The sequence below is a fragment of the Brachyistius frenatus genome, unplaced genomic scaffold (genome assembly GCF_029030835.1).
Source record: "Brachyistius frenatus isolate BFR_SWC_R1_liver_20210118 unplaced genomic scaffold, ASM2903083v1 Contig_26, whole genome shotgun sequence".
Classification (NCBI taxonomy): domain Eukaryota; kingdom Metazoa; phylum Chordata; class Actinopteri; family Embiotocidae; genus Brachyistius; species Brachyistius frenatus.
The window spans coordinates 2,598,776-2,625,292 of NW_027210625.1; the positions used below are offsets into that span (position 1 = coordinate 2,598,776).

Sequence of the window (26,517 nt, forward strand, 5' to 3'; positions counted from 1 at the left end):
ACACTGAAACGTTGCAGTTTCACTCAGCTGCACAAATCTGGACCAGATCAATGACTTAATCTGTTAAAGAGAAAGTTTAACTTGTCATATCTGAGTCTAATTAACTGTGAAATAAGTCTTTATTGCAAACAGACAGGAAATATATCTAAAACGTTGCACTGATATTAATTTGTACGGGTTATTTAAGGTGGTGAAGGAGGGCATGTTTTTGGCACATTTTACAGAACGCATTTACCTTCTGCAAAACTAAGTGCTGAGGAGAAGGAAGAACAGAGCTGTGATAATGTGATTGAAAACAAAATGATATGCTAATTACATTCTTTGATAGCCTTGAAAAAAAAATATCCTGGTGGATAATTAAGTCTCTAGGGAAGACAAACTACGAGTTTAAAATGAAGCACAGAACTGCAGCAGATGACAGCAGGATTCGTCACACACAGAGCGCACTTTGATAATCACTCATATCAGTTCACGGACAAGCTGTTTAATCAAATCAAGGTGTCCTTGTCATGATTTAGCAAGACATAAATAAAGTGTACTGCAATTGATCGAGGAGTGTATATGGCTCTGAATGTTAACTGTGGCTAATGTTCCTCATAACTGTGGAAACATCTTATCAGAGTTACTGTAAACAGGATACGGTTTCTACTGTACGAAGACTGATCCACAAGTGATGTACCTCAGCATCCTGGCATGTTGCTGCGCATGTAAACACCATGATTAAAAAGTGATTGCACAGTAAGTGGAGCAGTAAGTTGTTTGAGAAAAAATGAGAAATGGGAAGTTTCCCACGAGATTTTCTTTTCTTGTTTGAAGAGGCCGCAAAAACAGTTAAACACCGGTTTCCTAAGCAACACACTCACACTGATGTTAATATTCTGATGATCTGGGACTGTATTAGGGACAGCAATACAAAAAAACGTTTTCATCCTCACCCAGGAGTTTGCTACACAGTGCAGGAGGTGAACCATCAAAAAAGCATTGATACAAACACATTTGAAGGGCTGCAACTCAAAGACTTTCATTAATGATCCAATTATTCTAAAATGAATTTGATTATTCAGTTAATTGTTGGAGGTTAACAAGTTTCATCTTATTTGAATTTTTCTTCAGAAAAATCACTGATGTACGAACAAAAGAAATAATTTATATCATTATACACTAAACAAGTAGGAATGTGAAATGTAGGTGAAAGGATGCCATGCATTAACATAGTGGTTATAATAAAAGGCTCTTTTTCAATGGGAACACTGAAATTTAAATATTATAATATATTTACATAACTACAAATTGTACTGTCTCATGTCTAGTTAAATTGTTTTATTCACACTGCAGGCAAAGAGTAAAAGTTCAGCAGTCATGCCCATGTCTTGTGTTAATTTACTCTCCATAAAATGTGATTTGATATCATCTAGTGGTCCTTATCAGTACTGCAACAGATCTCTCACATGTAACCCTCTGCTATATACTGTACATCCCCACTGCTTCCGCATTTTCTTTGCTGTAAATCACATTACAGTCTTTAAAACTTCAGAATTACCACTCCCTGTCAGACTTTACTTCATCATCTGTCCTTGTTTCTCCAAAGATACCTCTCGAAGCATTGCGACGCCCAGGACCTACCAGGATCCCCAAACCGAAGGGATACAGCTCCCAGAAAGGGACAAACAGCGCAGCAGCAAACCTGGGACTGCAGAGCAAGAGTCAGCCGCCACATCTGACTCATGGGAATGAGAAGCCAACACACACGTTCGCATCACCCAACAACAACAACCCAAATCTAATGAACCGGAGACTCTGATATCACTGAGGTTTTTTTTTGTTTGTTTGTTTTTAATGTTTTGAAGCAGATTGTCAGGTTATGGCTAAAACTATCCTCATAGTTGCTTCAGATACTAAACAAAATTAAAACAAAATTCTAATACAAGACATTTTCTCAGTATTTGGGAAAAATACCTAATTTAAATTGTCACAGTCCATCTTTTCTCTTTAAGAAAAGACCTGACACTGAATCTTCATCTGTGGTGCTCTGAAAACTGCAAAACCCAACTGTTTATTGTGTCGGTACTCTGATCAGTGTCTACACACTGTATAGAAACATTTTTAGAAAGTAGCTCAAATGTAGTTTCATTTAATAATTCATTGAATGAAAATAAATTATTGACTGTCACAGATTTGTCACTAGATTAAAATAAATGAAGCATAACATTAGAACAATAAGTGTGTTAAATTGACATGTTGTTAAATTGTTTCTTTGTATTGTGAGTATTTGTATTAATCTTTATCTGTTGTGAGAAACAGATGATGAAAGAACCATTTATCCATTTCTGGGGATGAAACACGTGGATTTTTTTTTTTTTAAGTGGCAATAATGTACATAAGTGTATAACTAATGTGTTGTAATGTAGCTCATTCATAGTGATCATCTCGAAAAACTTGACATTTGTGGTATTTTTGGTTAACAATAAAGACTTTTTATACCTTGAACTAGAGAAAAGTTTCTTGATTTCAATTGAACAAACTAATGATAACTGAAGAGTTTTGTTCCTGATGCTGTGATTTTATAAAGAAAAAGACAACAACAACCCACCTGCTAAATACCTTGATAAACTGTGGGCAAGCGTACCAAGGAGAACTGGGTCTGCTGTGTACATAGAGTAAGATTCACGTGTATCATCGCACATGATCACAGATACTTTACTAAAAACCAAAAACCAAACGAGGTTGGTCAACACAGGACAAACTACGTTTGAAAATCCACTGCAACTAACCAGCCAAAAAACAGTCCATAAAACAACAACTGTGCTACAACCATGCCATACTTCAGCAGTAGTTTTCCGACAGTCTGCGGAGGGGTTCAGTTCTGTCGAGTCAACGCTAAGTTAACACTTTTTTGTTTTAGTCAGTGACCACATGTCGCATCATCAAGTCGTGAAGATGTGCAGACATTTCTACAAACCGAGATTCCAGCTGACATGTACCGTATTACTTTGCACTTTCCGGTGAAAAAAAAAGACAGTATACGACTTTCAAACATTGCAAATATAAAAAAAAATTACTATAGTCTGTTATGTTGACTAGCAAAGGAGATTATTGTGACAATAAGAGTAACTATGGAAACACTTTTATGATAGTAGGAGTGCTTAATCGTTACAGCACATCATATTAAACTACTAATTGTCTTCCGCGACTTTCTACATTTTAAAAACTTTTTCACCTAAAAAAGAGCCAACATTGGTGTCCAAACCTCCTCTTGTCTCGCTGGTGAAGCGGCCCCGTGCTATCACTGATGTCCCCTCAGAGCAGAGTTTATGGCCGAACGCAGCACAGACAGGAAGTGCTTCCTCTCTTCACCTCTTTCTGTGGCACAAACCCACGAACGACAAGGACCCTCGAGGACAAAGGCATGGCACACATCTGCAGAGAAACACATCACTAACTGTGTGATTGTGAGAGTTGCGGTGACACGTTAAACCACTGCTTACTGATCAAAGCTGCAGCTTATATTCTGTCCTGTACGTGATAAGAACTCACAGCGGGTGTGGGTGATCTCTCTGACAGCCAGGCTGGTGAGAGCCACCGAGGCCAGGAATGTGTGCGCGCTCCGGTGAGCCAGAGTGAAAGGTGTGTGGTGCACATTTTGCCGTGTCAGCACCAGAGCGTCGTTAAACAGGAACAGGCCCACATCAGACACCTGCTCATAGGTCCTAATCATGTACGCACACAGAGGGACGTAGAATCCAGATAATAACTTCATTACGTTAAGAAAAGGTGTCATTAACTTTGTAATGTTGTAAATTGAAACATATGGTATGTATTAATAAAAAAAAAAACAGGACAATATTGAAATCTAAATTAAGTATAAATTTGCACATGTTTAAGTAAACATTTGCTTTCTGACAACATCATTTATAACAATGTGACTATTACAATATGAAAAAATATGAAGAAAATTCTAATGTTTAGTAATTATACAGCTGCTAGGTGCAAAACACATTTTGATATAGATATAAACTGATTACATCCACATGACTACAGCAATAATTTGTGTTGTTACCTGAGAGAGTCTGGAATCTGTTCATCGGGGCTCTGGAGCAAAGCAGCATCCTGACTTATAATCAGCTGCCTGTTTCCTTCTCTGAGGTTCTGCACACACAGAAGACACACTATATTTAAATGCTTCCATATTTGATATGCTTTTGGGCATGTTAGAAAATAATAAAACACTCAGAGAGGGGGAGAGCTGTGTTTTTGTTTTGTTTTACCGGACAGCCTTGGATCAGTTGCTGCGTCTCCTCTATCAGTTTATCTGCCTCGGAGTTACGCTTTAACTGTAACAGAAGAAAACGTACGTGTAATTACTATATAGTACATACAGAACTGAAAACAGAGGTCGGGTCTGGTATACATACCTTTTGTATGAATTCTCTAAACTGTAGCAGTGTTTTGAGGGCAGAGCCGAGGTGTGTGTGGTCGGGATGACCGGGGTGAGTGTGTAAGCACATAGCTTGAAGCAGAGTCACATAATCCTGAATTCTCCACACTGGACATAGCAGCAGCTCCTGTAGGCTTAAAAAACACACACACATACACAGTGATTTGATCAAAGTATAGTTTTGTTCAGGCAGGTATGAATTATAACTGCCTTGGAAACAAAGAATAGATAGAAGTGTATGTGTGTGTGAGCTGTTACCTCAGCATGTGTGTTGCAAGAGTTCTGTCTGCTCTCTTCAGGAAAGCCCGAAACACCGGCTTTGTCTCTCTGCACTGATGCAAACACACCAATTTAATTATCATTTTTGTGTGTTTTATTATTCGGGTTGAAAAAAAGACAACTCTGATGTGTCTCAAATTTACTTCACAAACTTCAACTCAGAGACAAATGCTTTGTCAGAGTACTGTACAAGACTAAAAATAACTCGTTTGCCTGACATACACTAACTTTACCTTATCAATGGTGCGGAGGGCGGTGGTGTAGTTGTTGAGGTAGTTGGTGTACACTCTGAGTTTTGAAGACAGTTTAACAAACACATCTCCAACACACTGCTCTGCACCCCACTGCTGCAGCCTGGCCTGTAAGTCTACCTGAAACACCCTGCAACACACACGCACACAAACACATCTGCCATGTCTTGTCTGAACAGAGGGGCAATGAGTCAGTACCATCCAAATATTCAAAAATGTGTGAATATACCTGTTTAGCTCCAGTATTAGTGCAACAGGGCTGAGGACAATCTGGATGTCTGCATAGCTGAGAATGGCTCTGTTGGAGTTCAGAGCTGCTGTCAGAGGCTCCTGGTACACCTGCAGTGCAGTGGGACAGGAATCTCTCAAATATGTTGGTATTCTAACAGTGACTGTATTACATGATAACTCTGAGGGAATATATTTATGTCTACAGTTCAAATGTGCTTTTTTTATGTTAAGGTTTGCCAATTAGAAAGTGCAAAAATATAACATATACCTTCAGCACAGAGCCCAGTCTCCCCAGATAAAGACACTCGCTGTGGTGCAGCTCTCTGGCAACTGCACCTCTCCAATCTAATGCTGTCTGAAGACGGAAAGCAACGATGTCAAGATCAAGTGTTTCCTTTTAATCCTGTCGAAACAGAAAGGTTCACAGCACACACACCTGTGGTAGCTCAGGTATTAGGCTGAGGCATATCTGTGAACTGTGTGGTGCTGAAGACAATTCATCTGCTCCTTTCTTTCTCCTCATGTCTTCTCCATCACTCTCTTGTCCCTCCTTCTCTTCATTCCATCTTGAGAGAAAGATGGCAAGAAACTCCAGAGGTCTGGTCTGAAGATGTGAGAGCAGAAACAAAGAGACACACACTCGGATTAAAAGGCCATCATCCACATTTAGTGATGTATGCAACTTTAAATTGCTCATTCTATTGTACGTGTGCATTACAAATCCTCCTTTAGAGTAATTCCCACCTCTTCCTGTGTGGTGAGAGCAGTGAGTCCTTCAGTCAGAGCCTCACTGAGATCTTTGGACACACAAAGCTTGTCAAGGCAGATTTTCTCCCACAGAAAATAACCTATAAAAACAGGAGCAGATTCTTCAGAGACTTCACAGGTCACACACGTGTTTAAACTTGCTGTCGGCCCAGCTGTGTGTGCCTGCATTTACATCGACATGTATGTGAAACCCACCCAGAGCTCGTCCCCTGGCCTGGAGGCTGGCCCACTGCAGCTGTGGCCCCAGGAAGCTCTTCAGCTCCCGCAGAGCCTCCTCCATCCACTGAGCCTGTCTGCACCATGCCTGCAGGACACTCTCACACACGTAGTGCAGCGCCGGGGCTGTTGGCCGCTGCTCCGAGAGTCCAGTACACACACTGCCATCAGACCACTCACTGAGGACTGGGAGAAGGAATAAAATGCTTAAAATGTTTTTCTTGTGGCTTCAACATGATGCTTAACAACTTGTTTCACTTCTGTAATCAACTGAATAATAAAGCTTTTAACCTGACTGATGTGGTGACATTAGCGGTTACCATGGCAACATTGTGATGCAACAGCTAATGCTGGTTGAGCCGCTATTTTGTAAAAAAATTAAATAAAAAAAGTTTTACAAATGACCAATTCCATGCCTTGTGTAAACATTTTAATAACCATTCACAGTAGACAAACATGTTACTCACTGTTCTGGAAACTTCCGGTTGCCAGACCCATCGGTGCCCGAACCTTCAGACCAGTCAGAGCAGACAGAGTGTGGATGAGAGACACCCCTGATGCTATGAAAGGGTGAGGAGAGAGAGAGAGAGAGAGAGACGAAGTAGCAGTGAGTTGATGCTAATGAGAAATCTCAGATTACAGAGATGATGGTGTGTGTTTACTGATCTCTGCTACCTGATGCAGCCAGCGGGCAGAAGATATCAATCCCTCCTCCTTCCTCAGTTGGAGCCACCCAGCCGCACAATTTTTCCCAGAATTCTCTGTGGTCAGGGGTCAGCACAGTCCCCTCTGATAGGCTACTGCCTAAAAGGTAAAAAGTCAAACATAAAACCAGATTAGTCGATTGTGTGTGTGTGTGTGTGTGTGTGTGTGTGTGTGTGTGTGTGTGTGTGTGTGTGTGTGTGTGTGTGTGTGTGTGTGTGTGTGTGTGTGTGTGTGTGTGTGTGTGTGTGTGTGTGTGTGTGGGGGGGGGGGGTAATGCTTTTTTAAAGTTAAATCTTCAGAAGCTGAGATTTGAAACTATTTTCAGTTCATGAAACAAACTTGTTTGAAAGGGATGTCTTAATCCAATGAGAGTATTTTCTATAAACCACCACTCCAACTAGTAGGCAAGTAAACCAGCACTAAACCTGACTCACATTAATATACAAGAGGTCAAAAATTCTCACCGTGAAGCAGGTGAATTTCTTCGGTCTCTCCTGGTGCTAACAGGCCCAACCTCTGAGCTGACTGCCCAGAAATAGCGCTCTCCACCTGGGTTAGCAGAGCTGACAGAGTCCCTCTGTGGTCATACAGAACCACAATCACTCCGGCCTTCACACCGCTCAACACCAGCTACATTGAGAACAGGAAGAGGGAAATAGAACAGACAGAGAGAAATGTTCTTGAAATATTATTCTGCGTCATAACAAAAACAGATGGAGATTTGGACTGAATGATAAACTCTTTATTTCCATTTACCTCATAGGCAGGGATTCTGTTGGAGATGAGCAGGAGGAGGGCGGGAGGGGTGCGATATGAGGAAGAAGCTGTGGGGGGCAGTGCAGGTCTGTGGGTGAAGGAGGACAGAACTCCGCTGGCTCTGTCTTTCAGTCTTTCACTGGAAGAAAATGTGAGATGTTGTTAACATTAAAAACAGCACTAGTACAAAAGATTAAAGGCATAATTGTTTTCCCATCTGTAACGCATCTGAAGCTTGAGCTATTATCGTATCTTGTCCTAAAGACTAGAAACAGATCAACACAGTTTGTCTCTAAACAAGTTTATGCTGTATGCAAGTCGACTTGGGCAAATCAAAGTCTCCCAATTACTAAAAAGTACCAGATTTCAATCCGTATCTCTCTGACAGCATCAGCATAAACTATTATTATGTTGTCATATTATATTACAGGTGTTTTCTCATGTTCTATAGTAGGCATCCATTGTATTGCATCTATTTTCTACAGGTGTTATACACAGGTAAGTGGCATCATTTAAGTCAAGTGAATAACGTATGTCCCCGTCAGCTTGTAGATATTCACCTTCTAAGACTGGAGGTCTGTGTTCTCTCCATGCTCTGAGCTGCGGTCATGGTTTGTCCCCTGTCCAGACTCAGGCAGAGGCTCGAAGACCCAACGGTCCTTGGAGGCCAGGAGATGGAGGGCGAAGACGTGAATGTTATCCCAGAGCTGGGTCTCCCCATCTGGGTATGTCCACCTCTGCCTCCGTCTTGGTTCATGCAACTTCCCCAGGCTCTCCTCATTCTCATAGATTGTCCTGCAAATGTCCCAAATATATCATAAGCACAAGTCATTGCAGAGCTGAGCACAAGTTATAAACTCAAACAACATGTCTGTCTTGTTCTGAAAAGTTGTGGTTTCTTGATTTCTTTCGTTTCTACTCACTCCTCTCCTCCTGAACTGTGTCTCTGATTTTCTGCCTGATCATCCTCTCCTTCCTCCTCTCCTCCTCCTCCGTCATCCCTATGCTTTGCTGGTTGAGGGTCCCATACTGCTCAGACGCCTCTCGTGGAGTGAGCCAGTCCAGTGTGGCGACGCAGGAGACATAGTGGTTCTTCCACGCTCCATACTCTTTTTCTCCAGGAGTGTAGGGAAGGAACCAGCCTCTTCTGATGCTCCGGCCCCCCCAGAGACAGTCCTGAGGAGGGGGAGAAAACGTTTCAATCAATGACCCACAACAAAAATGCAATCTCTCTCTGTTGTTCCTCTCACCTGCTCAGCCAGGAACCTCCAGTGCCAGCTGACTTGGGTGGCCCTACAGAGGTCACGAGGGGACAGAAATGACATCACATACAGGGACAGACACCGAGGCAGCACCGCCGTGAAGTCCACTTGAGTCACTGGAACCGTCTCAATCAGCAGGTCCCTGCAGTACCTGCACAGATTGGCAAATGTTTTCTGTTTAAATCACGTTAATTGAGGTGAAAACAAACTCAGGATGTGCTGTTGTCAGTTATTGCAAGATAATAGTTATGACATGAATATGCACATCACAAAATGAAGGAAAAGCCTTACTTAAGCTGTGACCTGGTGCAGCATGTGAGCAGAGAGTGCAGCAGGTGTTTCCTTTGTCTGTCAGTCCACAGATCAAACCAGTGCAGCACAAGGTTCACCCTCTCTTCAAATAACTGGAAGAAATAAAGAAAGGACACAAACAAACAGCACACGATCAGTCTCACAATCACAATCACAATATACTGTGGAATTTTGAAGAATTGCAAAACACATAAAGGTGAAAACAATGGAATATACAGTAGGCATATAGCATTAACCTATGAAAAACCTTATAACAGCCATAAAAATATGTTTATTTAATTTAAACCTTTTGTGTTTGCCTGTCTGAATGATTGCCAAATATTGTACAACCTGAGTTCGACAACATCCGCATGTACACCATTAAGTTAAGTGAATGTTCTTGATTTTTATTTTGATGGGGGGCATCTTTTTTTTTTATGTAAAAAGGTGACTCAAATGAACAAAAGTATATTTGCATCAATTATAGCTTCTGCCGATAATTAAACGATCCTAAATAGGAAACAATTCCCCAGTTTTAATGGAGAATACAAACAGAAAAGCCCTCATAATACTATTCATTTTCAGAGACAGTACAGTCGCAACAATACGTTTCAGTGGGACTAATATGTCCAATACCTTTGGCTACAGGGCACAAAAAACACGTCTGTACTATATTTAAAATATAAAATACTGTTTAGAATTCAAAATAATGTATTTACCTGACCGTAATTTAGCTGTTGTTGTGTGTGCGTCGACGGGAAGCGCGCGTAAATTACGCACGTTTCAAATCAGGTTAATTGGCCAGTTCACTAAATTCTGTGTTCTTTGTGTTTTTCGTTTAAGCAAGTGGTTAAAAAGCAGTATTTTACGTGTTTATAAGGCTCATGTGCAACATGTTTCAACAGCACCACCTAGTAAACACGGTTTTTAAAGATTTTAAATCGTTTATATATTGATTACATGTGTAATATATCAATTTCGATCCGTTTAAGCCTTTATGATATGGCCCTCTGACCTGTAGGTTGCTCTGCTTGTTGTTGAGGGGAGTCCAGCTGCTGAAGCAGGTTTCAGACCGCTGCGGTTCATAGTTTGTCCCGCTCAGCTGCCACCGCTTCACCGAATGAGGGGTGGACTTCAGATGCGTCTCCATGTTCTCACTGAAGACAACCAACTGCAAGAAAACGCCTGGATTCCTGTTTAAATTCCGACTTACAGTAAGGTTCCGTTTTTGCAACAGACTGCCTGTTACTGTGCTGCTCTGCTTTCTGCAGCCAGTAACCCCAGAGACGCATCAACAAAGGGATGAGTGCATTCCTTCACGCAGCCCATCCCTTCCCCGCTTCGAAGAAATAACTAACAAGATGGTAAAGTGGAATAATGACACAAACAGAAAACATAAATCTAAATAAAACATTTAAGTCACACTTAAGATTCATTAAGTATTTTGTGAAAATCTTTTTCTTTTGAATATCTCCAAAAATGTAGCCAAGCAGTTCACAAACACATTTATTAAGTAAATAAAAATGAAATCACCAAAAAGTTAACAACAGAACACCCCCCAAACAACACTAGTTAAAATAAGACGTGACATAATATGATAGGATTTCCAAACAAAGCAGCATCATAAAACTGTCATCTTAAAAACTTGTGATCTAAACCTAAAATTACTCACAAAGTCACTTAAAGTTTAGAACCAATAAGGCAAAAAAAATATTAAATCAAAGAAAATTAAGGCATGGTTGTGATGTCAACATTTGGATCATTCATTCTTTTCCAGCGTCGAACCAACACACCCGTGATAATGTGCGGTGTTTTATACATGTTGCAGGGATATGTGCAAATATGTCCAGTGTTGGAGGTGATGTCAGGCCACTCGTGCAGCAAGAAATCGAATGCAAGATCACAAACTGGAATAACGTACTGATCGGTTTCTATGGTCAGTATTACCTGTGCATTAGCATGTTACTTTTTGGTTTATTCAGTGTAATCAGGCTATATTATTTAGATTTTTATCATCTCACGGATATGATCTACATTTGTGTTTAAAGCTCTATGTTGAGAAATAATCATAATATATATTCCTCTATCTAGAGTTTGAAAAGCTCTGCTTCTTTAGTTTGTTACAGACACTGACTGCTCTGTAGACGAGAACTGGGGAAATATTGCGTTACAGACACATTGGAAAAATGTCAAAGTTTGCAGTCATTTCACTTGTCGGTGATCAGTATTACTTTGGTTAGCAACGTGTTGCAAATCTAGACTGTTTGGAAGTTAATGAACAGACTATAACTGTGAACAAACCACTACAGGGATGCACCAAAGGCATTATGTGAACTATATTAGCATTATATAAAGGTTTAAAGATCTCTAACCTCCCTAAATTACTCAGAATCCAATACAGAGACAATATACCAGGGCTGCATCTAACAGTTGCTTTTATTCTTGATTAATAGATTACCTATTTGGTCATTTTTGTCAAAGGTGGCTCATATGCCTTTCATGTCTTGTTTTGTTCTGACTAACAGTCCACAACCAAAAGATGTTCAATTTATTATTATGGAAAACAAAAAGAAGCAGAAAATAATCACCGTTAAGAAGCTGGATCAGAGAATTTCAACACTTTTTCATTAAAAACAATTCTTAAAATAAGTTAATTGAGTATCCAACTAGTTGTCGATCAATTTTCTTTTGCAGTTAAAATGCATTACTTGCATCTGTCTGTTTATAAAGAAATAAAGCAGTTGGTGCATCCCTAGGAGGCTGTCAATACATCCATCCCCCTGTACAGACAGGGAACGCTGGTGAGCAGCTTTGCTGCCATTTCTGTAATAATACTTGAGAGAAAAAGTGCATTCAAGCTCGCTTTGACTCAACCTCATCCGTTACAGCCCCTCCACGTGGAATAAAAGAAATCAGATCAGATGGGGTTGAGAGGAGAACAGAGGTGAGATGATGAATAAATCACATGCTGGCAGTCCTCGGGATCTCTTGAGTGTCGGCAAGGTTCAGTTTCTGACTAGAAGAGCAGGGTCAAGAAAAAACACAAAAATCTGAAGGTTTTACAGAAGTGACATTGGCTGCTTAAAAAGATCCTGAATGTAAAGAAGGGTTTCTTGTTTGTTTAGTATACACGTGTTCCTGCAGGGACAGCGTTGTAAGAAAAGTGTGTATTGAATTTGACTGTATGTGTAAGCTCTCTCCTGATATGTTCTGTTGTTTCAAAATCATACAAAAGGGGAAAAAAATAAGTCAATTTAATTTCCGAGGCCTTTAAAAGTAATGAAGGACTAATACAAAGCCTGGTGACTGCGAGTTTCAAATATCAAAAGGATACATGGACGAACTGAGCTCCTCAAGCTGTGGGGAGAAAGGATATTTTTGATGTTAATGCACATGCCAACAGTTTGTGTGGATCACAGATCATTTTACTTTATCCTGTTTAACATGTAACAAGCTGACTAAACTCTAAGAGTTTTAGCATTTGCGGGGGGATCAGCAGCTAAATCCTCACTGGGATACGGGGTAGTTACATCACATCAAGGAAAAGCTTTATCCAGCATAACATGGAGTACATGCAGAGCAATGTTATGAGTTTATAAAGAAAACTGTGGAGCTGTCCGACATTTGGGTGTCTTAAAAGAACGCTTCTAGATGTATACAAGTAGAAATACAAGGGACGAAGTGTGCATATTTATACATCACGTTACAAGAGTTTTACATTAAGAAGCAGCTTGTCCATGTTGGTGTCGGAGGACACTTTTCTCTGGTCCTCGGGCAGTTCATCCACTTCACCGTAGAGGTCAAAGTGCAAGCGTGCCAGCTTCTCCTGCATCTCTCTCACATGCTCCATCTGGCCGATGGAGCACTCATTGCCTGACACACACACAAAAAGAGAAGTTGAATTCCCTTCAGCTGATGTTTGTTTGCCATTTTCTTGTTTTAAAACACCAAAAAAATTGCTCAATTTAATGCCGTTACCAAATGCCTGGAGTTTCCCTGAGTGGAAGTCGTTGAGGAGACTCAGCAGGCCATTCTCCATCTCCTGCACGTCTGAGACATCAGTCAGGAAGGAGTGCTGGATGATAGGTGCTGCCTGGCCCTGGTTCTGGTTGGCTTTAGCCCCCAGACCCAGCTGATTTTTGGGTTTGACTCCTCTGGAAAGAGACAGAACCAGAAATGAGTGATCCCGATTCGTTCATTTATTTCTGGGAAAGACAAAAAAAAAAGGGTGGCAAGGAACTATGTCGGGAACAACAACAGCTGTTACCTCCTATTCTTGCTCTTTTGGCTGGAGTGAGTCCCCATGTTGTGGCTGTAGCCGACATGCCGTCCCCCGCCGGAAGCGTTGTTTTTCCGGCCAGACCCGCTGGTCGGAGCCGCCGTGTTCGTGGAGATCCTGGGACTCTTTCTCTTTAGCTTCCGCTCCTCCATAACTTCATGTCACGGTGCTCGCTGGCGAGCTTACCTGGGGCTGGAGAAGGCGAAACACGACCAGCTGACACCAGACACAACAGATCTCAACCTTGTGCTTTCAAACTAACGTGCTTCGTGACCGAGGTAGCGTTAGCTCACCAGCTAGCCGGCACGCTAACCTCCACAATGTTGAAGCGACAGAGCACAAACATAATCCGATAAACGTGTCTACTCACAACGACACCAGAGGAAATCCGATGTTACCCGGAACAGTTACAGATTCGCCACAATATCAAATGTTTACTAAATCATGGCAACTTCCGTATGGACCTCGCAGGCGAGCTAACTAGCCTTCAGCTGCCAACTCAAAACTTCCTGTTTAGGTCGGACGCAACCAACTGAGAGGGTCCGCGCTGAAAACCAAATCGCTAAATTACTTACTTACTTAAAGCAAAATTAATTACTAGAACTCAGTGTGTTATTTTACTCGAGTAAAATATATTACATGGTAATATTACACTATTATTGACTTTCGGGAAGCACAACAGGGTTTATTGTCAAGCAGAAGTCCCCTGTAATTTGAAGAACGTTTCTCACCCGCCCCGTGGAGAAGATTTCGGAGGTCCCACATCCACGGACATGAACTCAGTCCTAAAGTGGCCGCATACCATCTTAATCTATAATAAAGTAACATTTACTTCTGGAAATTTCTGTGCAGGACAAAAAGGAATCAATAATTAGTCATGTTTCTAAAATCCAAAAGGCATATTAGCAGTAAAACTACTAAATTTAGTCATTTAAACAGGACAAAATTCAATGTTATAGCCCACCTAACATTTATTTGGTCTTTTACATATTTATGTTTATTTATAATTTATTTTACTTCTAACGATGATTTTTTTTTTTGTAGTTGTTGTTTTGTATATACTTCTGGCAGTCGTGTTCTCGGTTTCATAATGAACTAACGTGTTTTAAGATGCTTGTTTGAACTTTAGTAAAGCCTACAATGGATACAGTTAATACAAAAAAATATATTTATTCTCCCCCAAAAGAGGAATTCCAACTTTCTTCTTTTTCGTTTTCCCCAACAAATAGCACACACATAAGTAACAATTGCACATTTGCAGAGTTACTCCTTAGTTTAAAGTCAGTAAACTAACCGAGGACCTAATCAAGCAATGTCTCAAAGTCCTAGTGTCCCCCTTATGGAGACAGTTGTCACTATTTCATATTTGTTGTCCAAAATCTTTTGAATGATACATTTCAGAAGGAAATTCAATTTAAAATATGCTTAACTGTGACCTGATTGTAGTGGCAGCAAGTAACCACAAGGGGGAGATAAGTGAACATCTAATAATGATACCTGCCTCTCTCTTTTCTTAATTAAGTATTAATTGCTGATAAACATAATGAAAAGCACAACTACACTTTAATTAACTGAGCATGTTTTCATAAATGCAAACTACTTTCAAAATGATGATTAACTGTATTCCACAATACTGTTCAAGTTTTCATTAGCAACACCAAATATTGTGCACTGAATGGAGATTTGAGTCTCTGTTTTTGGTGTCTGCAGGTGATGCTGTTCCAATCACAGTCTTGAATAGCTGCTCAAATAGCTGATTTTATAGTGACACCGAAGGAAAAAAAATTCCTCTCGTTTTCAGTGTTTGCAGCGGCAATACTTTCCCAGGTTGGTATTTACAGGATGGCTTTTGTAAGTCATGCTGGAAGAAAAAAATTAAACAACCGCTAAATCTGTATTTGAAAAGGAATTAAAGCTTGCAGCTAAAAACCCTGACTTCTTGTTGAGGGGTCAAGCAAAAACATGTACCCAAAATCAGATGATTATTTACACTTAAAAGTCATGTTTCTTATGTGCAGTCTTTGTCAGAGGACTGTGGCTAAATTCTAGGGGCATATACCAGTTGTCTTTGTCACATGCAAACAACTGCTTGTCTCGCCCCAACCTGATTCTTGGATTTTAATCTCACAAAATAATGCAACAGGAAGAGTTTAGATCAAACCCAGTGATCAGCCTTATTATTGCCAACGTCACATTAAAACTGGTTTTGGTTTATGGCATTTCAAATGTAGTTAAAATCTTTTTTTTTTTCCAGTATATTATTTCTGGACATGAGTTTAAACATGAGAAATGGATGCATGTCCAACATGCAAATGGTCTATATTTGTCAGTTACCAAATTTGTCCTCTAAAAATATAGAAATATGAACTGAAAGGTCCCGAATACATATTTTCTAAATTACAGTTTGCATCTCGGCATCATTGAGCTGGAACATCAATATGTTTACGTTTTAGGACAGTACTGTGACCATTGAAACATTTTCTTTCCACAGAAAATGTGGAAAGAAATTCCCAGAATTCTTGAAAATGTTCCAGAGATTTTGGAAAACAGACTTATTATGGCAGATAACTTTGTCTCTCCCACTCTCACTTCTCTCTGTGTTGCCTTGACTCCCTCTACTCTTTGCTCCGTGTTTCAGTGTGTATTTGCTGCGTGACAGCAGCTGAGTGAGGTGAACCGGGATAAAATGTTACAGATGAAAACATTTAGACCGTCCATGCAGCCATTAACTTAGTGGATACAGACACACACACACACACACACACACACACACACACACACACACACACACACACACACACACACACACACACACACACACACACACACACACACACCTATCTCTCAGCAGTAATTGCAGTGTAGGTGCTGTTTGGAGAGCTGGCTGCTACTTACATGCAGCTCATTCTTTCCTCATGTACGTGGCAGCTTGAAATACGCTTTGGACTGGGAATGAATGACAACTTGTTTAATTACACACCTTGTCTTGCTGCTAATTCTAAGTTACCTGCCTTTCTAATGTCGCATTATTCCAGCGTTTTAACAGACATGGTGGAGTTGCTGAAGAGGCTGCAAAAAGCTACACAACAGTTAAGCTGCTATAATGATGATGAAGATGCGCATGTGACGAGGAAGCTACCACACGATTTAATTTGATTTCTGCATTTTGTTTGGGATATATCATCTTATTACTTCCCGTATTTTTAAGTCTTTCTTACTCACTGAGGGTTTGACCTGTAATCAGTGCAGAAGAGTTTGTGTTGCATCAATCAGGAATAAAAGCACGAAATATGCTCTTTTGTTTTGATTCATGTGCTCCATGTACATCCCTATCGATGTATATCCCACAGTGTGACAGGACACTCAGATGACCTGTAAAGAAGACACTGTGTGTGTGTGTGGGAGGGGGTGGGGGGGTGTCTCGTGGGAATTAGGGTTAAGCAGAAGGTTACAAGTGTGTGTTTTTATTTCAGCAACTGTGACCCAGAATAAGACATGTGTTGTATCCCTTCATATTCCTTCATCTACTTCATATCCCGCTCCCACACAAACACATACAGACACTTGCACACTCACGCTGTATGTTTTCCATAAAAATGACTTATAGAGATTTATATATTTCTGAGTGTGTATGAATGCATGTTCTTTGTGTGTGGGAGCTGGCAATTTTGTCCTTGACTTCCATTTGTCCTCCATGCAAGGAGAGGGACACAGGCACTCACTGATGTACACAGCAGATACAGTTTGGGACTGGCAGAGATGAATGAGGAAAATTAAAGATAGTAATTTGTGAAAATAAACCAAAAATCAATCTCCTTTACTACAATTTGAAAGGTCAAATTTGGTTTCGTACACCCGACTGATGCTAAATATACATTCAGTACATTCAGATTGAAAAACCTCAAAAGCAGAGTACTGATTGGAAGACAAGTTAAGACTTGCTAAGTGATCACTGAGTCGCTGGTTTCTGATATGACTCAATTTAATTATCATGTCAAGTCAGTGAGTTTCCGACTCCTTCCACCCAGTTTTCATCTTAAACTCGGTGGTCACTTGGCAGATCCGCCCATCTCCTCTTTAACTTTCGTCTCCATCATTCAATTACCCGTCTCCTCCCCTCTCTCCCACTGGCCTCTTCCTGTCCTCCACTCACCACTCTGTAGAGGGTCCAAGTGACATTTGGCTGTCCCCTGCCTCGAGGGGGTCCAGGAGATGCAGACGTTTTTGGCAGGCAGGCACAGGGAAGCCTAGGGGTCCTAACGGGGACTCCTGGACTAAGAAGAGAAAAAAAGTACACATCATAAAATGCACCCGCAGTCAGAAACACACATACGCTCTCCGGGTGCACGTGCATAAGCAAACAATTGCACAAACAGAGAGGAGCTAACACAGACACACAACGACACGTTAATGTGTACGCACACAAACATTCATGCACCTACCAATCAAACACTTGTAATAAAGACACTGTGGACGGTAAATGTGAGAAGGCGAGGGAAGCTGCCGCCACGGAAAAGTTTAGAAAACAGGAAATGAACTGGTATTTGGTTTGTCAAACTATTGAGCTTCAAAGTGACCAGCTGCCTCCATACTTTCCTCATGACCAGAACTTTATATACTGCAGCTTTTTATGGCGATGGTCATACCAGATAAAGGAGATGATCAAATTAAACCAGAAAGACGTTTGTCAGAGATTTTCAATCATCACAAAAGTGCCAGGATTTAGTATAAATATGGGAATAAATATAAAAAAGTTTTCCTTACAAATAAGACATGAAGTTGTGTAATATTTACACAGATGTCAGATCCAAACTCGTTCTTAAAGGAGGCAGGGAGGAGACAGTATATATATGACACTATATAATATGCAGTAGTGAAGAATGAGGTTTATCATGAAATATAACATATGAACACTATAATTTGAAATATATTAAATAAACATAAAGATTTTTAAACACTCTTTATCATGACTTTGCCACAATATGCCACAAAACCTAAAACCTTCCTTCCCGTGCATCAGAGGATCGTCAGGTGTTCACGGACATCCGCAAATCAAGAACGGGTTGAAAGGAAGCAAAATAAACAGAAATTTGTGTGAGATTGTTTCTAAAAAAACAATCAAAAGAGGGCTAAAAAACCAAGCTAAAACCTGACGTGTTCAGACGGACAGATTTGGCGGTGTGCCTGTCCTCCTCTCCCAGCACTCGTGTCCCTCCGAGACCACTCATCTGTCTATTTTCCCTCTCCACTCTCTCTTCAGAGAGATAATACGCTGGTCATCAGGGGAGCGACAGAGCGAGGGGAGATGGAGATGCAAGGCTAATTGCGGGGTGTCGTAGCTCGGCGGCGCAGCACTGCCCACTGTTTTGGCTCAGCCGTAATTACCTGGGAGCCGCAGATGTTTCACACCATTGTTGTGCGCCCAGACTGAGAGGAAGGGATGGATGGATGGACGGACGAAGAGGTGGGGACACAGCGAGAGGGAGTCCGGCTTTGACGGCCAGCTGCAAACTTCTGCACACAAGCAAAGAAGCACTTTCTCTCCCCATTTATCAATCCATCTTTTTTTTTTTTTTTTTTTTTTACCCATTCTTTTATTCATCTCTTTCAATCCATTATAAAACCAACCCTTTTATATTTGCACCTTGAGTGTTGATGGGGGATAATAATTTGTTTGTGTGTATATGTGTATATGTGTGTGTGTGTGTGTGTGTGTGTGTGTGTGTGTGTGTGTGTGTGTGTGTGTGTGTGTGTGTGTGTGTGTGTGTGCGGGGTGCAGCTTTCCCACTGAGGCAGAACAAAGTAGCGTAATAACTCAGACACTGAGCTGACCCTCTCTGCTGCTCTCAAGTACACTTAATGGAGGTGTGTGTGTGAATATGTGTATGTGTGTGTGTGTGTGTGTGTGTGTGTGTGTGTGTGTGTGTGTGTGTGTGTGTGTGTGTGTGTGTGTGTGTGTGTGTGTGTGAGAGAGAGAGCAGGCATGTGCATCGTGTGTCTGTCTGTTGTATTTGAATATGACTGCATTCACATACCCGACTGTGCGTGTGCTTGTGCGTGCATGTGTGTATCCCTATGTGTGAATGTTTCCTGTTCTCCAGTGTGTGTGTGTGTGTGTGTGTGTGTGTGTGTGTGTGTGTGTGTGTGTGTGTGTGTGTGTGTGTGTGTGCGTTTAAATTGCTGATCCCCTCCAGGGGTGAATTGTTATGGATGCTGTTCTGTTGAAATTACTGTTATTTGTTTCCTTTAAAACAAGCTAATTGCAGCGTAGCCGATTGCTCTGTGTGTATATGTATTTGTGTGTGCGTCCGTTTGTTTGCGTCCTTGTTTATTGTTTGTTTGTGTCGCATTGCAGGCCCCTCCAATTTCTTTAGCAAGGACACATTTTCACTCCGGCGTCAAAACTCATTCTGCTGCAGCTGTTGGGCAGCAATTTGATTTTCCAGCCAATTCTTTTCTTTTTTTAAACATTAAACTCGACTGCTCAACAAAAAAATTAAATGAAATTATCTGCACATGAATTGTATTACCCAAACATAAATCTCACCCAGTGAGAATAAGCCATTAACTTCTTGGCATTTTTTTCTCAGGTCTTTGGAAAAATGTATTATTCTTTAAAGTGCTGCAGTCATTTGCTCTCTCGTATTTTTCTTTCAAATTTACTCATCAAAATACAGATACAAGCACTCATTGTCAAGAAGATGCATGAGCTCATTTGAATAGCACATCACTCAAATTCACCCAAATTCTAAATAAAAGACTTTGAATGGCGTCCAACGACACAGACCATTTTAAATTTTAAAGTAGATGCTTATACTTTGAGATATAAGATTTCTCTCCTACATTTACAACGGAGATTAGTCAAATTTAGGTTATGGTCCACAGAACTAAAGGTCTATAGCCATGCAAGCAGCTCTCTAATGCTTACAGTCTTACTTTAGCTGTTGGCAGATTTGCTTATTAGCAATAAAACACAAAATAAAGACAACTTTCACTGGTATATGATTGGAAACATGCTAATTTAGACATGATGATGATGATAGAGGATCACCAAAGTTATTACAACTCATCTGCAGTGTGGCATGAATGTGTGCATCACATTTCTTGGCAATCTATTTTACACTGTTTGAAATATTTCAGTCTATATTAAAGTAATGCACCGACTGACAGCCATAAATCTGGTAAAATGGCTTAAAAAAGTCCTCTCGATTCTAAAAGTGTCTTGTATTTTGGGTGGATTCACCCTTCAAGTTATTTTAAAGCATGAACCAAAAGTGAGCACACGTAATGTCAGATATAATCCCTCATTGCAGAGGTGAACCAGCAAAGTGTGACAAAGCTGGCCAGAAGAAGACTTCATGTTTGAATGGCGACCGTTGTTACAGCAAATGCTGGAATACAAAACAGTCAGACAACGATGTCAAGCAGCTGTCGTGTGTATTATGAATGTGTGAGTGTGTGAAAGCATCTGGGGAGGAGAGAGCAAGAAAGAAGAAAGTCAGCCCGTGCTCGTGTTGAGTGGGTTAAGTGTGTGTCAGTGTTAAGTGGGACATCTCAGACAGACAGGCCATCCTCTCACAGGCACCCTTCACTGCCAGGCAGGTGAGCCGGTGTCGCTTTATCCGTCTCTTTCTCACACACACACACACACACACACACACACACACACACACACACACACACACACACACACACACACACACACACACACACACACACACACACACACACACACACACACACACACACACACACCTCTGCCAGCTCCTTCACGTCCCCCTGTGCCAGGTACGTCTACGTCCCGTCTTTGTGTGCGAATGAAAGCGCAGGCAGATCTGACGAGGAAGAAAACACACACACACACACACACACACACACACACACACACACACACACACACACACACACACACACACACACACACACACACACACACACACACACACACACACACACACACACACACACATTCTCACGGGGGGAAAAGAAGGGACGAGAAGAGGAGAGGGAGAAGAAGAGGTGGCCTCGCCTTCCCTCTCATCCCTCAATCCAACACTTCTCCTCCTTTCGTTTGGTTCCATTCGTTCGTCAGTTCTTTCTGTTTTGTGCCGTTCCATGTGCTGCTGCTCTGTCTGTCTGTCTGTCTCTGCCTTCGCTCTTCTCCTGTCCTCTCTTTCTTTGCGCTCCATCCATTTTCTCCCCCATCGCACCGCTCTCTTTCTTTCCCATCCATCCTCTCGTTCTCCTCGCCTCGTTCCAGTTTCCAAGTGCTTGGACGGGGGCTCGCTGCTCCGGTCACTGCTCAGGGAGTACGGTGAGCTAAAGTAGGCTCAGTGTAGAAGAACATCACACACACACGCACATGCACAAACACACACTTGAACAAACAAACTGAAACTAGCCCTTTCTCTTGCTCCAATTTCAATTGTGTCTTGTGTGCTACCTGCATATGTCTCTACCTTCTCCAGATCCCAAAGCTTATCTGTACACACAGCCTAGAAAGCATTATGAGAACTGGTCTGACATCATACGTATTCAAACACCAAGCATCCAGAGATAAGCCTCCCTGTTCCTATCTCAATCAGTTACTCAGCACTCCGGGCCAAGCAAAGTTCAGCACAACAGAACTGCACTGAAGTTCAGACCAGCACAAGAGAAATGCCTCCATTACTCTCGCAACTGCAGATAAAAGTCGCCAAGCCTCGAGGAAGATAGGGCCTAAAACTTAGATGCACATCCAGCCCGATCATTTTAAGAAACTGAACCACCGCATTTGAACTTACGCTGCCAGATTTGAGTCCCAAACTGCACCTGAAGATATTTTCTTCTGCTTTGTCCAACGAAAAGGGAAACTACTTGAAAATGTCAAACTTGTACTGCCTTTATCGTCATGATTGCACGATTTAAAGATCCACACACACTGATCACACACGCTTGTCATCCTCAAGGTCAAACCATCACAGCACAGTGAACACTACAACGACACAGCTCATGTTGGCACTTAAATAACAGTTAGTTCTGTTCTCCTTCTGCTTATATTTACTATCATTATCTTCTGCCTCTTTGATCTCATCATCTTCACCATCCTCTTCATCACCTTCATCATTGCATATTGATTTTGTCGTCGCTCTCTGGGCGTGTGCTGACCTTTCATATGAGGTGCTCGTTCTTCAAGACTTCAAGAGGTGAGAATGATTGATGTTTAATCTTTGATATCCTCTGAAGATGTGTGTGTGTGTGTGTGTGTGTGTGTGTGTGTGTGCGCGCGCGTCGGTTGCTTAGGACCTCCTATAGTTAAGGAACCAAAGGTCCTCGGGGTATTAGAGTGGTGTATCATGGAGTCAGTTCGCACACACACACTCACACTTGTACACATTTGTGCACATTGTGGTGTCTCAGCGACCACTCGGTGAGTTCAGTGGCGAGGCGTGGTGAGAGTAGTCGTTTGAACCTGCAGATCTTAAAGATCACACGCACACACACACTGACAACCACGCACACAGATTAATGCTAAAAGAAGGGGCGAGGTTGTTGTTTTTTTTACTCGTGGGGATTCAGAGGTTATAGCGCAATGGAGGGAAAGTGGGGGAATTACAAACAGACATCTGTTGGTAGAGCTTAAGTCTGAGAAAGAATGTTTAAAGCTTTTGGCAGGACTTTAGCTCCATACGTTTCCGTTTATTGTTCCACAGGTCGAGAGTGAAGCTGAAAACAATGGAACGTCAGAAAAACAATCAATTCGAAGGGATAGTGAGAATCAAAAGTAACATTCAACATGTTAAAAGTCATAGAAGTACCCTTTAATGTTTGCTAAGGAAGGTGGATTTGTGCAACATTATTGTGGCATTACTTAACACCGCATGAAGAGAGAAGAGGCAGAGAACTTATTAGCGAGTGCACACAAAAAAAGAGGAGGAGGAGAGAACAGAGTTATGTAAAAGAGATGAAGAAAAAGGAGGAGGAGGGGGAGTTACAGTAGAAAGAAGGGGGAGATGAAGGAGAAGAGAGGAGTCTTTAATGTGCGTGGGTCTTGTAAGGTCAGACTGGGGCTGGGGAGGAGGGGGGAAAGGTTACAGGAAAGGTTACCATGATTTATTTAATCACGGATCCATCAGAAGCAGCAGCAGCAGCAGCACACACACACACACACACACACACACACACACACACACACACACACACACACACACACACACACACACACACACACACAAATTCCTGCTCACATACACACACAATTATCTCCCACTCGTCTTGTTTTTCCACACACGAGTGTAACAGCTTAATTTTCTGTCAGATAAAAGACGGTGGAGAGAGGACGGTGCTATTTGTCTTCTAATCTCAAAAAGAAGCAGAGATTTGATCTACAGTACAAGAAGGAAAAAATAACCCGACAAGGAACTTTGACCTGCTCCTAGTTTAATGACATGTGACAGTGTGCATGAAATACCTCCAGCTACTGGATGGACCGACAGGAAGTTTTGTGCAGATGTGTGTGGCTCCCAGAGCATTGTGATTTAACTTTTTTTGTAAGTGTGAGACAAGTGCTTACACTTTTACACGAGCCATAACAAGGCAAAAATACGATATTCAACTCATTATACTCTGCATGGAAGTCGATGCACGTGTGTAGGAGTTGTGTGTACTGATAAAGGCGGAAGGAAAACAGCGACTTTTCTTCTCAAAAAACAAACCTATAATGAAATCTTCCGGGAACCAAATGTAAAATAAAAGCTTTAGCACGCACTGATGTGCTGCCCATCACTGTGCATATTCACAGTGGAGTTACACAATGGACAAACGTGGTTTTATTACTACTGAGGATCCAATCCAATTTTGCATCTATTGATGGTGAGGCCAACTTTCTCAGTAAAGTCAGCTATTCAAGTCCATTTTACATACAATTTAAATTGAGTTTTCTAGCATTTGTTATTCTTAAATAAAAATGTAGGTAACACTTAAATAAAATTGGTAGTTTGGAGTTTACAAAACTTTATGGGAAATATCCAAACATTTTGGAACTTGTCTTTAACCAGTCTTCTTTTTTGGTGAAGTCCTAAGGATGAAATTGCTGTTTCCTGCTGCCAACAGTGCATTTAAGCTGCTTTTGTTGCATATTGAGGACATTTGGTAAATTTAACATTTATCCATAACGAAATGGTCTGTTGTTTTTTTATCATTAGTATTGGTTAACTTAGGGGTTTTAGGCATACACACTCACAATCACTTCAGCATGTGGATAGGAGATCCAGGGATTAAACCTCTAACTTTACAATTAGTGAGCAACATGCTCTTCCATCAGAACCACAGCTTCCCCAATTAATGCCAATATTGTTTTTGCTGAACTTGAACTTAGTTGGACAACTGCAGAAACAGTCTGTAACTACAACTGTTAGCACAACTGCATTTTGTCAACTTTCCAAGGTAGTTTTGGCCCAATTCCCTGTTGGATTTCTCACCCAACCTGATACTGACATGAGCGCTGGGTTTCCTGGAACGTGTAAAGAGGCACCGGAAGACTAAAGAGAATAGGAGAGTGGTGCATTGCCCGTGCATGCAAAAGAACACTCATGAAATATGGACGACTTTGGAATAGTCAATGTAATTAATGTTAGCGTTGAAACAAAATGTCCACCGCTGCTGTCATATCACTTGTTTTGCACACACACACACACACACACACACACACACACACACACACACACACACACACACACACACACACACACACACACACACACACACACACACACACACACACACACACACACACACACACACACACACACACACACACACACACACACACACACACACACACATCTTATCCAGAAAAGACAGAGGGTCGGTTAGATGGATGGAAAGAATGATGGGAGGATGAAAGTGCCACACTCGTTTTTTTCTGCCTTTTGTGGTGGAGAATGCCCCGAGGCAAGATTTAACAGAGGGAAGAGATAGACAGAGGAAACGAAGGATAGAAAAAAAAAAAAGGGGGCGCAAAAAAGGAGGTGTCTCAGTGACAATGCCAACCTTCACCATCACTTCCCCCCTCCTCATTCCCTCCATGTCTCCCTCTCTCTGCTTCGTTCTCTGCTGCCTTGCTTGAGGCCTCACTAGCCCTTTGCAAGGTGCGACCTTGGTGGTCACTGAGCTGGTGTGAACATGTAAGAAACAGGCCATATGGGTGAGGCAGAGCGAGAAATAGATGTAGAGATTCAAGGAGAGAGCTATCTAATCCTTGATTTGTCTCTGTGTCTTCTTCACCCCCCTCCCCTCTCTCTCACACGCACACCGTCTGGGCTACATATGTGCTCCTTCACCCCTATCTCTTGGCTAGGGCCAGGGCCAGGGCCAGTGCCCCTGCCACCTTACCCAGGGCAAGGGCTGCATATGTTGGGAAGGTGGGTACTACGGAGGGGGGGAGATGGGCTGGGTGAGCAGCAGATGGCTGAGCCCTAAGGCCTCCGCTGGTGTGGCCGGTGGTGAGTGTGTACGCGTGTGGTGGGGGGTGGGAGGAGTGTGCGTGTGCATTGGAGGTGTGTGTGGGTAGGTGGGCGGAGTGTCCGTCTGTGTGTGTGAGCATTTGTGTGTGTGTGTGCAGGTTTTCTGCTTGGAAGGATGGATGGAGGGTCACCAGTGCAGAAGAACTTCTTCTGGTCACAGTGAGCGAATAGAGAGAAGAAAAGGAGGGAAGGAAAGATGGCGGGAGACAAGTGAACATAAAGCGCTACCTGTCTTTACGTCAGTGTTTTTAATCTAAATATCATCACCGTCACTTTGATTATCAGCAGCAGATATAACCTATTTGATGCTGTAAACCTCCTCAACAGAATTTATCATTGCATATTATGAGTTTCTCACATTTCCTTACTCAAAGCATCTTAAAAACTAAATTTGACATGTTCTGCAAGTTTAGCCGTGCTTCAAAATATATATATATATATATATATATATTGTCTGTATGCAGTTTGATTGATATTTAAAATATAGATCCAAGCTGTGTAAAAAAAATATTTGACACGAGTTAATCTTTTTTTTTTTTTA

The 26,517-nt window shown here is 41.6% G+C and overlaps 4 protein-coding genes and 1 long non-coding RNA gene across 9 annotated transcripts in view; 1 reads left to right on the forward strand and 4 right to left on the reverse strand.

Moving 5' to 3' along the window:
• The window catches only part of filip1l (filamin A interacting protein 1-like), a 60,514-nt gene extending 58,027 nt beyond the window's left edge, over positions 1-2,487 (forward strand). For all 3 annotated transcript variants that reach the window (XM_069698211.1, XM_069698212.1, XM_069698213.1), the window contains one exon: positions 1,589-2,487. In XM_069698211.1, coding sequence (XP_069554312.1) covers positions 1,589-1,801 — 213 coding nt within the window. In that variant the 3' untranslated portion in view covers positions 1,802-2,487. The remainder of the gene's footprint in view (positions 1-1,588) is intronic.
• LOC138620752 (collagen alpha-1(VIII) chain-like) overlaps positions 1-3,334 on the reverse strand; it is a 97,078-nt gene extending 93,744 nt beyond the window's left edge. Inside the window, exon 1 of the mRNA XM_069698218.1 lies at positions 3,248-3,334. The gene's annotated coding sequence lies outside the window, so the exon portion shown is untranslated. The remainder of the gene's footprint in view (positions 1-3,247) is intronic.
• Positions 1-10,547, reverse strand: part of LOC138620750 (epithelial cell-transforming sequence 2 oncogene-like) — a 46,886-nt gene extending 36,339 nt beyond the window's left edge. The window contains 21 exon segments of the mRNA XM_069698216.1: positions 3,218-3,417; positions 3,535-3,707; positions 4,058-4,146; positions 4,266-4,331; positions 4,413-4,569; positions 4,694-4,767; positions 4,948-5,095; positions 5,195-5,304; positions 5,465-5,551; positions 5,633-5,800; positions 5,941-6,044; positions 6,160-6,366; positions 6,648-6,816; positions 6,818-6,984; positions 7,350-7,515; positions 7,642-7,780; positions 8,202-8,436; positions 8,565-8,817; positions 8,892-9,054; positions 9,195-9,307; positions 10,210-10,547. Of these exon segments, the coding sequence (XP_069554317.1) occupies positions 3,284-3,417; positions 3,535-3,707; positions 4,058-4,146; positions 4,266-4,331; positions 4,413-4,569; positions 4,694-4,767; positions 4,948-5,095; positions 5,195-5,304; positions 5,465-5,551; positions 5,633-5,800; positions 5,941-6,044; positions 6,160-6,366; positions 6,648-6,816; positions 6,818-6,984; positions 7,350-7,515; positions 7,642-7,780; positions 8,202-8,436; positions 8,565-8,817; positions 8,892-9,054; positions 9,195-9,307; positions 10,210-10,344 (3,057 nt within the window). The 5' untranslated portion in view covers positions 10,345-10,547 and the 3' untranslated portion in view covers positions 3,218-3,283.
• Positions 10,548-10,685: 138 nt separating this feature from the next.
• Positions 10,686-13,968, reverse strand: ccdc28a (coiled-coil domain containing 28A). 3 transcript variants are annotated; one of them, XM_069698237.1, is made up of 6 exons: positions 13,844-13,968; positions 13,462-13,659; positions 13,173-13,348; positions 12,913-13,067; positions 12,529-12,551; positions 10,686-12,210 (listed from the first exon to the last, which is right to left on the reverse strand). In XM_069698237.1, exons 2-6 carry the CDS (start codon positions 13,623-13,625, stop codon positions 12,156-12,158), a joined length of 573 nt encoding a protein of 190 aa, XP_069554338.1. In that variant the 5' UTR covers positions 13,626-13,659; positions 13,844-13,968; the 3' UTR covers positions 10,686-12,155. The 3 variants fall into 3 exon arrangements, with proteins under 3 accessions (XP_069554338.1, XP_069554339.1, XP_069554342.1); XM_069698238.1 differs by having other exon boundaries at positions 13,462-13,665; XM_069698241.1 differs by lacking the exon at positions 13,844-13,968 and adding an exon at positions 13,767-13,820.
• Positions 13,969-14,227: 259 nt separating this feature from the next.
• LOC138620768 (uncharacterized) overlaps positions 14,228-26,517 on the reverse strand; it is a 95,403-nt gene continuing 83,113 nt past the window's right edge. The window contains exons 3-4 of the long non-coding RNA XR_011310892.1: positions 17,627-17,747; positions 14,228-14,317 (exon numbers count right to left, since the gene is read on the reverse strand). This is a non-coding gene — a long non-coding RNA (uncharacterized lncRNA). The remainder of the gene's footprint in view (positions 14,318-17,626; positions 17,748-26,517) is intronic.